We start from the raw sequence: 13,989 nt of genomic DNA, 5'->3' as shown, positions 1-13,989 counted from the left end.
ATGCCACCTGTCCTCTGCACTGTCCCGCAAACACCACAGATGGTCTATGGATCGAAACTCCTCAGTCCGGCGAATATAGTACTTCAGTGCCCTACTAATATCTAGCCTATGCAAAGAAGAAGCAGCCGCCTCCTCATGGAAGGCAAGGAAATTGACTGATTGACATGAAAAGGAGAAAGAACCTTAGGCAAAAAGGAAGGGACTGACCTCAATGACACCTTCTCCTTCAAGAAAACCAGAAAAAGCTCCCTACATGACAAAGCATGCAACTCCTACAATACACCATGCTGATGTGATAGCCACCAAAAACACCACTTTGATAATGCAGACAGCAACAAATTCAAATCCCAAGGGGGAACCACCAGTTGGATAAGAGGGCGCAATCTCCTGACCTCCTGGAAAAACTGAGAGACATCTAGATGGAGTGCTCTATTGAGCAGGGACTGTCTCTCGATGTCAGGTGTTCAGTGCTGCATGCGTCTGGTAGCGCTATACAAATGTTAATAATAATAATAATAACACCCTGCAACGGGCCCCTAAAACAAGACAGCGCTGCCAAGTGCACCCAAAGGGAAGACAACAACCCCTTTTCCAAACCAAGAAAATCCTGAAGCTGAGCCACTCAGGCCCACTTATCAGTTTTGTAGCTGCCCTCTGGACTGACTGCATCCTGTTTATATCCTTCCATAGGTGCAGTCTCCAGAATTGCACACAGTACTCTAAATGGGGCCTCACCAGAAACTTATACAAGGGCACTATCACCTCTTTGTTCCTGCTGGCCTAAGGCCACTTTTACACTTGGGTAAAATGGACGCTTCTTCTATTTTTTTAATTAATGGCCATGTGCTAATTTTCCTATTAGCGCCTGGACATTAGTGAATGAGCCCCTACTGCCACCTAGTCACGTGCTAATCGGTTAGCATGTGGCAATGTAGCTGCACTAACCGAATAGTGCAGAACAAGCCTACTCTCCACCCCGCCCCAAGCGCTTAAAAATGCAATCTGTTTTTTTAGCAAATGGGATGCACGTTCCAATCACAAAATTACCACGGGAAGTCTGACTGCCCCCCACAGTAAGGCCTTTTTTGCAGTAGTAAGCATACATTAGTGCTTAACGCATCTTAGTAAAAGGACACCATAGTGTCAGAGAGACTACATAGGACAAGCAGGTTTCTCTTTTAAAGCCTGTACATTTGTTATATTACTTTCCATTGGGAATAAATCCTAATAAATAAAAAAATGTTAATGGCTTTGTCACAAAAATTATGGGGAAAAAATAAAGTAAAAAAAAAAAGGTTTATGCATAGATTCAAAGATGTTGAGCAAAATATCAGGAGTGCTCCTATGATAATTTTGAAATCATGGCAATGCTATATTTTTTAACTGGCTCTATGCAACTTCCAGAAAATCAAGTCTCCTTTCTAAAGAAAAAAAAACATACTTAATTAGTGCTTTTACCAACCTCCTGCTCTGTTGGGTAGAAGCCCAGAGCACGCATTATATAGGGAACTTCCTTCAAGGGAATTTGTGTTGACATTTGTCTGGTCTCCATTGTATCAATACCCTGGTTACGCAACTGTGCATAGTAAAAATAGTCTTCCAGTTCCTAAGTGCATACAAAACAATACAGCAATTTCAGTTTCAGAATGTGAAAAAGGATGCAATATTGGAGAGACAGGCCAAATGCTTAAGACAAGATTGAATCTACACAGATACCACAGATACTATAATGTTAACCAGAGAAACACCTCTGTAGAACAGCATTTTGCCAGACCAGAGTACTGCACTAATGACTTTATAGTGAGAATACTAAAAGAAAATTTTTAAACCATCCAGGAACGTAAAACCTTTGAAATTAATTATGAACTATTTTGGCACCCACCAGACAGGACTTAAGATCTGAGCTTCCTATCACATTATAATCCATAAAATTATACTGCTTTGTCACCCTCTGATGACCCATCTCTCCCTGTTTCTTGCCTCCCTCCCCACCAACCCCATCTTCCCCATGAGACTGTCAGTGGAACGCCTTTATGTTTCACAGATATATTCTGATATATGTCATCATTTGCTCATGTCTGAATTTCTGATCCAAAGAAGAACAGTTACCTTAGAAAGCTCTTAAAAAAATGCATTGTTAGTCCAATAAAAAAAAGTTATCATCTTACTTCTTTTCTTTGTCTTGTTTTATGTCTATTTATTACCTTTAAAAGTGGATTAACATGGCTACGCTACCACTTTACCCAAGTTTCAGAACAGAATGCATGCCCGGCTCACTGTCTTTTGTACAGTACTCACAAGCAGAGATGCACAGGACACAATCAGATGTAACTGAACAGATTTCAGGTGCATAGTCTAGGTTTTAAAAGTGCCAAGGCTTCTAGACATATATGTAAATATTCATTAAATGTCACCATTAACCTATGATAGCTATTGTTTTGGTTTTGAGACCAACTGTGAACCAGGTGTCTTGGATACAACATGAATATAAGTCTAAATTTGCTCATTTTATAAATTTATCTTATACTTGGAATGTTGACAGCAGTACTTCTCAAAGAATATTTTATAAAAATGCAGATAATAACAAAGGTTCTAGTTACAGCAGGACTCCAGGCAGGAGTAGCAAAACTTTACGGCCACCTTTGGAGCTCACATTGCTGTGCATTATTACACTTTTAATCTTAATTTTTTGATAGGCCAAATTCTCTGAGTTGAACTTCTGATGAGACTACAACAGTCTATGATGTTATTAACATTATTAAAACTGCCTTGCCTGTGATAATGTGTTGTCACATGAAGCTGTCAGACAAATGAAAATGTTGGGGGCGGGGGGTGGGGGGGGGAAGGGTCAACAAGATCACAAAGAGGTGTATTTTCAAAGCACTTAGACTTACAAAGTTGCATATAGTAACCTATGGAACTTTGTACGTTTAAGTGCTTTGAAAATGAGCCCCTTAGTCAAATTGTCAGTCTCAGCTCAAATACAGCATGCCGGCCAGTTCTTTTTATTTATAAAGTGTGCTTACTCTGAATAGTTCACCATCTCTTCCACCATCCAAGATACCATAGAATGGAACCAAATCCTCTCCCCCTAGAGAAGCAACTGCCTCCAAAGAACTGCAAGAAGAACAAACAATGGCTAAAATAGCATGACGACCAAGGTCTAACTAAAGAGAAACAAAAATGCGATATGTAAATCCTCAGGTTGTGATTTCTTTAACTGGGTCACACAAGTGACCACATATGGAGGAAAAAGCTATGTTATTACAAAGTTTGGTGGTATATGCTACTACAACCCTTATCCAAACACTCATCTCATTCTGCTTAGACTACTGCAACCTGTCCCTTACCAGGCTGAACCACCTCTCTCCAAAACAATCTGTTCAAAATTCATCTGTGTAACTCATCTTTTTCCAGTGTCACTACAATCAAATAACCCCTCTTCTCAAATCACCAAGTTGGCTCCCTATCCATTTCCACATACAGGTGAATATGAAAGGCTTGAACTGTATGTGCGATCATACTGCAGCTCCTCACTACCTCCTATCTCTCCCAACATCCTTCATGGTGAACTCTACTCATTGGGTGAAGCATTCTTATCTACAGGACCACTTAGGCATACACAAATGCTGATAGGTGCCGGAGCACTGCTGCTCTTGAAGTGCCTTCATTGAGGCTTGTCCAGCTGTACCTTAGATCACCCACAGCAAGCAATGTTTCTTCCTTCAGTAATTCTCCAGTACAGCCTTGCTCCTTGCATGGGTCTCTACAGTGAAAGGAAGCCAGTGCTGGAGGAGGGGATGGGACACTGCAAGGCCTGTCAGCATGTGACTGCTACGATGCTCAGCGCCAGTTAGAGAGTTACTTACTGAAGAAGCATTGCTGGCTGCTGCTGCAAAGGAGGTAACAGGGAGCCAAGAAAGAAGAATCTTGGCTAGGGCATTGGGAGAGAGGGGTACACCACTCCTTCTTTTTGAAAATTCATGATTTTGGCGTGAATTACCAGTGCTTTTGCGAGAGCTTTGATTTTAGCTGCAACATTACATTTTTAGCCTAAGATCGTCCAAGATGTGACTTTTGTCACTGTTCTGAATCACTGCTGTATGGGTCATTTATCTGTTATTGGGTATCCAACTCCTGGTACTGGCCTTGTAGGCTGAAACACAGCCTGTGTCGAGACATGCCTTATTTATATTAAAGATTATTATCAACACACCACCACTTTGCTGTGGGTTTTGTCATGTTCGCTGTGCTTCTTGGTTTGTGTTGTGTTGACTGCAAAGACTGTTTCTTCTGTGGGTTTGTCTGATTTAAGGAGGGGACCATTCCCTCTTCCCTTTGCTTATGGGTGCCCATAACTTACATCTGCACTGCTTATCTGTGGCCTTCCCCTTCACTGTCAGTTCCTAGTGCTGCGCTTTCCACCTTGCTGCACCAAACGCTTGAAACACACTTCCTGAAATGATGCAACGTGCTCCCTCTCTGGCTTTATTCAAATGCAGTCTTAAAAAACACCTTTTAAGGCTGCTTTCACCTATGAACCCACTTCTGATCTCAGCCTTGTTGGTTTTAACCATTTGCTTAATAAATGAAATTCCCAAAGTCTATTTTGTTCTGTATGTTCTCTTGACTAAATTGTAAACGATATTGAGAAGTGACCATCCCTTATGTGTATCTGTACAGTGTGGTAGCACTGAAAAGTTTTGCACAAGACAAATTATTTGCAAAAAAATACATCTCAGGAACCATACTAATAGTACTACTACTACTTATCATTTCTATAGCGCTACAAGACGTACTAGTAGTATGGTCTGGATTATGTCAGCAGACTGAATGTGTCAATCTGTCTCATTTTATATCATAGATAAGATTTTATGTTTGTCCAATAAAAGTAATCACAAGCTGCAAAGAATCTAGTTTTCTCAGGATCCATGTGACTCCTTGAACTCTGTATTATGTAAGTTTGAAAGAAAACAGAATGGCTGTAATTAAACCTCAAGGGCATAGGAGCCAACTTTTCAAAATGATTAGGAGTGAAAATACAAAACACATTGCACCTCATTAGACATAGTGCCCAGTGTAATATTTATGGTACAGTAAGGTTCTGAGTGTGTTTTTGCACAAAGTTGTGCATAGTGTTTTGCAGTTGAACGATTGTGGTTAGAATATGCTTTGAGCAACCACTTTATTCTTTGACATATGATACATATATAATATCTAAATTTAATAAAAGGTATTAATTGTGACTTTTATTTTTATTTATTTATTTTTTCTGCGTGTTATCAGACAATTATGGATTTAAGCTCCACCCCTTCCCACGTGCATCACTTTGCACTTGTCAACGCTGAACTTCATCTGCCATTTGGACGCCCAATCCCCCAGTCTCACGAGGTCCTCTTGTAATCTTTCACACTCCTCCCGCGACGAGACGACCCTGGATAACTATGTGTCATCTGCGAATTTAATTACCTCACTAGTTACTCCCATCTCAAGGTCATTTATAAATATGTTAAAAAGCAGCGGTCCCAGCACAGACCCCTGAGGGACCCCACTAACTACCCTTCTCCATCGAGAATACTGACCATTCAACCCTACTCTCTGCTTCCTATCTTTTAACCAGCTCTTAATCCATAATAATACACTGCCTCCGATCCCATGACTCTCCAGTTTCCTTTGGAGTCTTTCATGAGGCACTTTGTCAAACGCCTTCCAAAAATCTAGATATACAATATCCACCGGCTCCCCTTTGTCCACATGTTTGTTCACCCCCTCGAAAAAATGCAGTAGATTTGTGAGGCAAGACTTCCCTTTACTAAATCCGCATGGACAGTAGAGCGCCTGCCTCCGAGGTGCTCTTCACCAACCAATCATCGAGATAAGGGAACACGTGCACTCCCAGTCTGCCTAGCGATGCTGCGAAAACAGCCAGGCACTTTGTAAAAACCCTGGACGCAGACACAAGGCCAAAAGGCAGCACACAGTACTGAAAGTGGCGAGTTCCCAACCGAAATCGAAGATACTTCCTATGAGCTGGGAGTATCGAGATGTGGGTATAGGCATCCTTTAAGTCCGGAGAGCATAGCCAATCGTTTTCCTGAATCATGGGAAGAAGGGTGCACAGGGAAACCATCCTGAACTTTTCTCGGACTAGGAATTTGTTCAGGGCCCTTAAGTCTAGGATGGAATGCATCCCCCCTGTTTTCTTTTGCACAAGGAAGTACCTGGAATAGAATCCCAGCCCTTCTTCCCCTGGTGGAACGGGTTCGACCGCACTGGCCTTTAGAAGGGCAGAGAGTTCCTCTGCAAGTACCGGCCTTGCTGGGAGCTGTAAGAATGAGTTTGTGGTGGGCAATTTGGAGGTTTGGATTCCAGATTGAGAGTGTATCCTAACCGGACTATTTGAAGAATCCACCGGTCGGCGGTTATAAGAGGCCACACCTTTGGTGAAAAAAATATTAACCTCCCTCCAACCGTTAAGTCGTCCGGAATGGACACTTGCACTGTGGCTATGCTGCACTGGAGCCAGCCAAAAGCCCGTCCCTTGCTTTTGCTGGGGAGCCGCAGGGGCCTTAGAAGCACGCTGTTGATGAGAATGAGTGCGCTGGGACTGAGCCTGGGTAGGCTGCTGAGAAGCAGAAGTGTACCTATGCCTATTGTAGGAATAGGGAGCACTCCTCCTCCCTCCAAAACACCTCCTAGATGAGGAGGTGGTAGCAGAAGACGCCTGGCAGGAGACAGAATCCATAGCATCATGGTGCTTTTTGATCTGATCGACCACATCCTCTACTTTTTTGCCAAAAAGGTTATCCCCCCGGCATGGAACATCCGCCATTTGCTGCTGGACCTTATCATCGAGGTCAGAGACATGCAGCCATGAGAGTCTGCGCATCACTATACCTTGAGCAGCTATTCTGGATGTCACATCAAAAGTGTCAAAAGTACCCCTGGCCAGGAATTTTCGACATGCCTTCTTGCTGCCTGACCACCTGGTGAAAAGGTTCAACGAGCTCCGGAGGAAGCGCTTCGACTAAACTGGACAGTTGCCTCACCGAGTTCCGCAAGTGGATGCTCGTATAGAGCTGGTATGTTTGTATCTTGGCTGCAAGCATAGCGGCCTGATACTTCTTCCTCCCAAAAGAATCCAAGGTCCTAGACTCTCTGCCTGGGGGCGCCGAGGCATAGTCTCTAGTACTCTTGGCTCTCTTGAGAGCAGAATCCACCACCATAGAATCATGAGGTAGCTGAGACTTCACCATCACCGGCTCTCTGTGGACTCTGTATTGGGACTTAGCTTATTTGGGGACCACTGGATTAGATAGAGGGAACGACCAGTTTCGCATAAGAACTTCCCTGAGTGTGTTATGCAAGGGAGCCATTGCAACCTCTGTAGGTGGAGAAGGATAATCCAAGACCTCGAGTATCTCGGCCCTGGGCTCATCCACAACCTCCACAGGGAAGGGAATATCATAAGTGTTGCCATACTGGGAAAGACCAAAGGTCCATCAAGCCCAGCATCCTGTTTCCAACAGTGGCCAATCCAGATCACCTTACACATTTCCCAAACAAAGGAGGAAAAAGAAAGACTCTCAGGCGGAGACATCCTTCTTTCAATGGGCGGAGTAGGATCAGAGGGGACCCCATAGGACTCTTCTTCAGAAAAGTATCTGGGAGCTTCCTCTTCCTCCCACGAGTGCTCATCATCGGTATTGGACAAGAGCTCTCTAAGACCAGCCCGAACCCGAGCCTGTCTGAACGTCGTGGAACGACGACCTCGAGGGGGATGTCGAAAGTCGACCCCTGCCTGGACTGCGGCGAAGCGTCCCCCGCCAACATCGATGGGGAGTCGACCCAGGTGCCAGCAGACGCCGATGCCGCAAGCGGCACCGAGGACGGGAGCCTCACCACAGGCGAAGGACCAGATGCCGCTTCAACAGAAGGCGCAAGCACCCCTGGCACCAAAGTAGACTGGCGCAGCAATCCCTCCAGAAGCTCTGGAAGAAGGGCCCTGATGTGCTCGTCGAAAGCCTCCATCGGAAAAGGCTATGGGGCCGGTGCAGGAATCGGTGGCAGAATCTGTGGGGACTCGAGAGCAGATACCAGGCTGCCAGAAGACCGACACATTGGCACCTCCTGTATAGAGGGTGACCGGTCCTCTCGGCGCCGACTCTTCTCGGGTGCCGAATCCCTTGGTTCCCCGGAGCTCTTGGTACTGTGCATAGGAGGAGATCGATGATGGTGTTTCTTTCCCTTCGCTCGATGCCCGTCATCGAGACTCCTCGGTACCGAAGAGGACGTGGAATCCTCACGCCTCCTCGGGGCCAGGACCGAAGAAGGTCGATCCCGGGGGGCCTGCATAGCAGTAGGCCTCGAGACAGGTGGAGACCCACATGATGCCTCGCTGCTCCCAGCGTGATGTGGTCGTTCGGCAGCCATTACCTATGCTCTCGAAGTCAATGTCGAAGGACCGGACTGATCAGCAAAAAGTTTTTCCCGTAGAGCCTCCCGAGACACTTGGGTCCATTTTTTTCATTAAAGGACACAGCTTACAAGCATTTGGAAGATGATCGGGCTCAAGGCACTGGAGACAGACACCACGAGTGGGGGTCGGTACCCAAGATGGTCCGGTTGCACCGAGTACAACGCTTGAAACCGCTGGGTGTTCTCGATGACATGGACGGAAAAACGGCGGCTGCGAAATTAACAGACTCGATGATGCCGATAAAAAAGGCACAAGAAAGGAAACACACTCACGCCGCGGGCTGGAAGCCGTTCACACATGCGCAGTGCGCTCTGCCCGCACGACAGAGCGTTCTCGAAGGTTTTTTTGTTTTGCTTGCAAAGTGTTGCCGGTTTTCCGGGCCGCCACAGACGTCGACCCAATCGTGAGAACAAGCAGCCTGCTTGTCCTCGGAGAAACTCATGTTAGCTAAATTAAAGAGGGGGGAGGGGAGAGTAAGTTTGTTTCTTTATGTATGTATGTATGTAATTTATATCCCATATTATCCCAAGAAAACTCAGGTTCAATGTGGCTTACAGTGAAGATTAATTGAACAGAGATATAGCTACAGTCAAATAGGCACAGTACAGCTGTTAATAGAGAATAATAATCTAAGAAGTAAATAAAGATACAGTGAGCAAGTTAAAGAAATGTAGTATAAGAGGTAACGAGAAACTAGGTCTTACCTGCTCATTTACTTTCCTTTAGTCCCTCTAGACTGTCACAGATGGGTTATTGTCACGACTGTGACTGTATTCCATGCCTGTGCTCGCCTTGCCTCCAGGGGACCAGGTCCTATGGTTGCGGTGGACTGTTTTTTCGGCTTCCTAGATGGCTTCCAGGTCCAATTCCGGTCCTGATGTTCCAGCTCTCCCAACTTGCCTTGGTAGTTCTGCTGCCAAGCCTCACTGGTGACATCATCTTTAATTGCCTTTATTAAGCACCTGGGAACTATCAGGCTTTGCCTTGGCAACAGAGGTCTTCAGATGTGCTTCTGTCTGAGAGTGTTTGTTGCTGCTCTAGCTCTGCTAGTATCTGCTCTGTGTGTCCTTACCTTTAGTTTCTTCTGTTTGTTTTTGCCTTGTGTGTCTTTAACTTTAGTTCCTTGCTGCTGTATCTGCTCAGCCTAGCTTCAGTTCCTTACTGTTTTGCTTATTGTCAGTTCTTTGTTCCCTCCTCCTGTTTCAGCTCTGTGTGTCTTTAATTTTAGTTCCTTGCTGCTGTATCTGCCCTGCCTAGCTTCAGTTCCTTACTGTTTGTTGCTGTTTTGCTCATTGTCAGTTCTACTTTCCCTCCTGCTGTTTCAGCCCTGTGTGTCTTTAACATTAGTTCCTTGCTGCTGTATCTGCTCTGCCTACCTCCAGTTCCCTATTGTGTCCCTGATCTGTCTGTCTTCTGCTATAGTTCCCTGCCTGCTTGTTTTACCCTGGTTGTCCTTAGCTTTAGCCCTTCCCCGTTTGTGTCTGCCTTGCCCGAGTACTTCAATCTGGTTCCAGTCCAGCCAAGCCAAGTCCGCTCCAGCTTGTGGTTCCAGTCCAGCCAAGCCAAGTCCACTCCAGCTTGTAGTTCCGGTCCAGCCAAGCCAAGTCCGCTCCAGCTTGTGGTTCTAGTCCAGTCAAGCCAAGTCCGCTCCAGCTTGTGGTTCCAGCTCAGCCAAGCCAAGTCTGCACCAGCTTGTGGTTCCCGTCCAGTCAAGCCAAATCCGCTTCAGCTTTTGGTTCCAGACCAGCCAAGCCAAGTCTGCTCTAGTTTGTGGTTCCTGTCCAGCCTGTTGGTGTAGTCCGCGCTTCCTTGTGGGGAGGTCTTCCTGCTGTTGCCAGTCTCTGGCAGCAGTCCAAGGGCTTACTACTCTGGATCGACGGCAGTGGCGTGACAGGTTGCCAAGGCCATGAGCTTGGAAGAACCACCCGCCGGTGCGATAGCACACCTTTATAAACTCTATAATGAAGTGAATGCACACGTAGAACAGCTACATAAATATGTGCAGCTTAACCTCCCAGGACCTAGGACATCTCCAGTTGTGGCTCCTCCGGATTCAGACTCAGGACCGGCGACAGCTCTGCTAAATCCAGGGGTCCGTCTTCAGGCACCTCCGCGATATGACGAGAATCCCAAAGACTGTAGAGGTTTCCTCAATCAGTGTGAGATAATCTTTGAGCTGCAGTCCCGTGACTTTCCCTCCGATGGAACCCGGGTAGCCTATATTATTTCTCTGCTGTCCGGTCAAGCCTTAGCATGGACCTCTCCTCTATGGGAGAGGGATGACCCGGTGCTTCATGATTTTTCTAGGTTCATGGAACAGTTTAAACGAGTCTTTGAAGAACCTGGGAAAATTACGTCTGCAGCGTCGGCGCTCCTGAGATTAAAATAAGGGACGCGAACCCTGGGTGATTATGCCATCAGATTCCGCACTCTAGGGGTCACGTGATGCCAGCTACCTAGCAAGCAACACCGGAGGGCAGCTCCTCGGGGGCCTTCCTGTTACCTGCTAAAAATCGGGTTTTGTCAGACCTTTGCGAGCCCCAGAGTGAGAGAACCAGGTGGGGTTACAGCGTGCCCTTAAACTGAGGAGCGATTCGGCGGAGGGAAGGGTGGAATGCCCACAAAAGCACAAAGGGGTACGAAGAAGAACCAGAGAGCGGGATCTGTTAAAATGGCGGCGCCCCAGCAATCATCATCGAGGAACGCGAGCCCGGGGAGAGACACTGACTGGGCATTGGAGATCTCCCGCTCTGTTGCAGCGGCGCTGGAGGATTGATTGGTAAAACTGTAGTCGGCGGTTGATGAAATTAATGGCAAGTTTGACCTGCAAGCCGTCAGAATAACGGAGGTGGAAAAACATGTCTCAGCTGGCGAGGAGGAAGTGGTGAAACTGGCGGCAAAAGTGGCGCTGCTGCAGAAGGAGACAGGGATGTTGACAGATCGATTGGAGGAACAGGAAAATCGGGCAAGAAGAAATAACCTATGGGTTGTTGGTCTCCCTGAGGTCGTGGCAGATCAGTCTCTGTACTCTTTCTTTGATTCCTGGTTACCGGAGCGTTTGAAAGTCGAAGGGGGACGTCATGGAGTGTGCTGCGATTGGGCTCACAGGATCGGAGCCAGAGGAGATCAGCAAGCTAAGCCGAGAACGGCAATAGCGCACTATACGAACTGGCACACAAAAGAATTACTTCTTAAGGCTTACTGCTCCAAGGCACCGCTGGATTATGAGGGGCACCGGGTGCTGTTATTTAATGACTACTCAGCAAAGGTAGCAGCGCTCCGCAAGGCCATGGCTCCCACATGCACGGCACTACATCAAAAGGGAATCAAGTTTGCTCTACTTTACCCTGCCAAGCTGCGAGTGTGGCATGAGGATCGGGTGTCGCTTTTCCAGGATGCAGCGGAGGCAAAGGTGTTTTTGGACAAAATTAACACCAGAGGGTCAGGAGAGAATCGGAGGGCCACTTGATTGCAGATAAGGCAGCTTCCAGAGCGGAGTGGCAGAGGCAGACTCTTTCAAATGTTCGTAATGGCTGCAGTTTTCAGTGGTTGTGGCAATAGACATTTATGTTTCAATGCAGTTTGGATGAGTTTACACTGAGGAGGGGGGGAGGAGTTAGGCTAAGAAAGGAACTTTGTTCTGAATGTTTAGGGCCAGTATAGTATGTTAAAGGTTCTGTGGTATGTTTCAAATCAGGGCTACAGTGGTGGAAATAAGTATTTGATCCCTTGCTGATTTTGTAAGTTTGCCCACTGACAAAGACATGAGCAGCCCATAATTGAAGGGTAGGTTATTGGTAACAGTGAGAGATAGCACATCACAAATTAAATCCGGAAAATCACATTGTGGAAAGTATATGAATTTATTTGCATTCTGCAGAGGGAAATAAGTATTTGATCCCCCACCAACCAGTAAGAGATCTGGCCCCTACAGACCAGGTAGATGCTCCAAATCAACTCGTTACCTGCATGACAGACAGCTGTCGGCAATGGTCACCTGTATGAAAGACACCTGTCCACAGACTCAGTGAATCAGTCAGACTCTAACCTCTACAAAATGGCCAAGAGCAAGGAGCTGTCTAAGGATGTCAGGGACAAGATCATACACCTGCACAAGACTGGAATGGGCTACAAAACCATCAGTAAGACGCTGGGCGAGAAGGAGACAACTGTTGGTGCCATAGTAAGAAAATGGAAGAAGTACAAAATGACTGTCAATCGACAAAGATCTGGGGCTCCACGCAAAATCTCACCTCGTGGGGTATCCTTGATCATGAGGAAGGTTAGAAATCAGCCTACAACTACAAGGGGGGAACTTGTCAATGATCTCAAGGCAGCTGGGACCACTGTCACCACGAAAACCATTGGTAACACATTACGACATAACGGATTGCAATCCTGCAGTGCCCGCAAGGTCCCCCTGCTCCGGAAGGCACATGTGACGGCCCGTCTGAAGTTTGCCAGTGAACACCTGGATGATGCCGAGAGTGATTGGGAGAAGGTGCTGTGGTCAGATGAGACAAAAATTGAGCTCTTTGGCATGAACTCAACTCGCCGTGTTTGGAGGAAGAGAAATGCTGCCTATGACCCAAAGAACACCGTCCCCACTGTCAAGCATGGAGGTGGAAATGTTATGTTTTGGGGGTGTTTCTCTGCTAAGGGCACAGGACTACTTCACCGCATCAATGGGAGAATGGATGGGGCCATGTACCGTACAATTCTGAGTGACAACCTCCTTCCCTCCGCCAGGGCCTTAAAAATGGGTCGTGGCTGGGTCTTCCAGCACGACAATGACCCAAAACATACAGCCAAGGCAACAAAGGAGTGGCTCAGGAAGAAGCACATTAGGGTCATGGAGTGGCCTAGCCAGTCACCAGACCTTAATCCCATTGAAAACTTATGGAGGGAGCTGAAGCTGCGAGTTGCCAAGCGACAGCCCAGAACTCTTAATGATTTAGAGATGATCTGCAAAGAGGAGTGGACCAAAATTCCTCCTGACATGTGTGCAAACCTCATCATCAACTACAGAAGACGTCTGACCGCTGTGCTTGCCAACAAGGGTTTTGCCACCAAGTATTAGGTCTTGTTTGCCAGAGGGATTAAATACTTATTTCCCTCTGCAGAATGCAAATAAATTCATATACTTTCCACAATGTGATTTTCCGGATTTAATTTGTGATGTGCTATCTCTCACTGTTACCAATAACCTACCCTTCAATTATGGGCTGCTCATGTCTTTGTCAGTGGGCAAACTTACAACATCAGCAAGGGATCAAATACTTATTTCCACCACTGTATATAATCTGTTCCGTTTTTTTTGTTTGAGTTCCTTGCTGTGGGGTTACTTGTACACTGGTTAGATTTTATACTGACAAAACTCCATATATGCGGTTGGGGGAAGGGAGGACTACGGGGAGAGGTTTCTGGTTAAGCGAGCGAGCGAGCGGTAGGAGGAGGATGGCAGGTCTATGTGACGGGGATAGAAGGAAGGGGGGAGGGTTTGTGGGAGG

General features: G+C 46.4%; 1 protein-coding gene across 1 annotated transcript in view; it reads right to left on the bottom strand.

The window, feature by feature from the left end:
- Nucleotides 1-13,989, bottom strand: part of WDR66 (WD repeat domain 66) — a 428,322-nt gene that overhangs the window by 54,431 nt on the left and 359,902 nt on the right. The window contains exons 18-19 of the mRNA XM_030218324.1: nucleotides 3,027-3,117; nucleotides 1,463-1,606 (exon numbers count right to left, since the gene is read on the bottom strand). Coding sequence (XP_030074184.1) covers nucleotides 1,463-1,606; nucleotides 3,027-3,117 — 235 coding nt within the window. The remainder of the gene's footprint in view (nucleotides 1-1,462; nucleotides 1,607-3,026; nucleotides 3,118-13,989) is intronic.

Source organism: Microcaecilia unicolor, chromosome 11, assembly GCF_901765095.1.
Source record: "Microcaecilia unicolor chromosome 11, aMicUni1.1, whole genome shotgun sequence".
NCBI lineage: Eukaryota > Metazoa > Chordata > Amphibia > Gymnophiona > Siphonopidae > Microcaecilia > Microcaecilia unicolor.
Note: the sequence above shows the minus strand (reverse complement) of the source record. Positions and strands in the feature narration are given on the sequence as shown.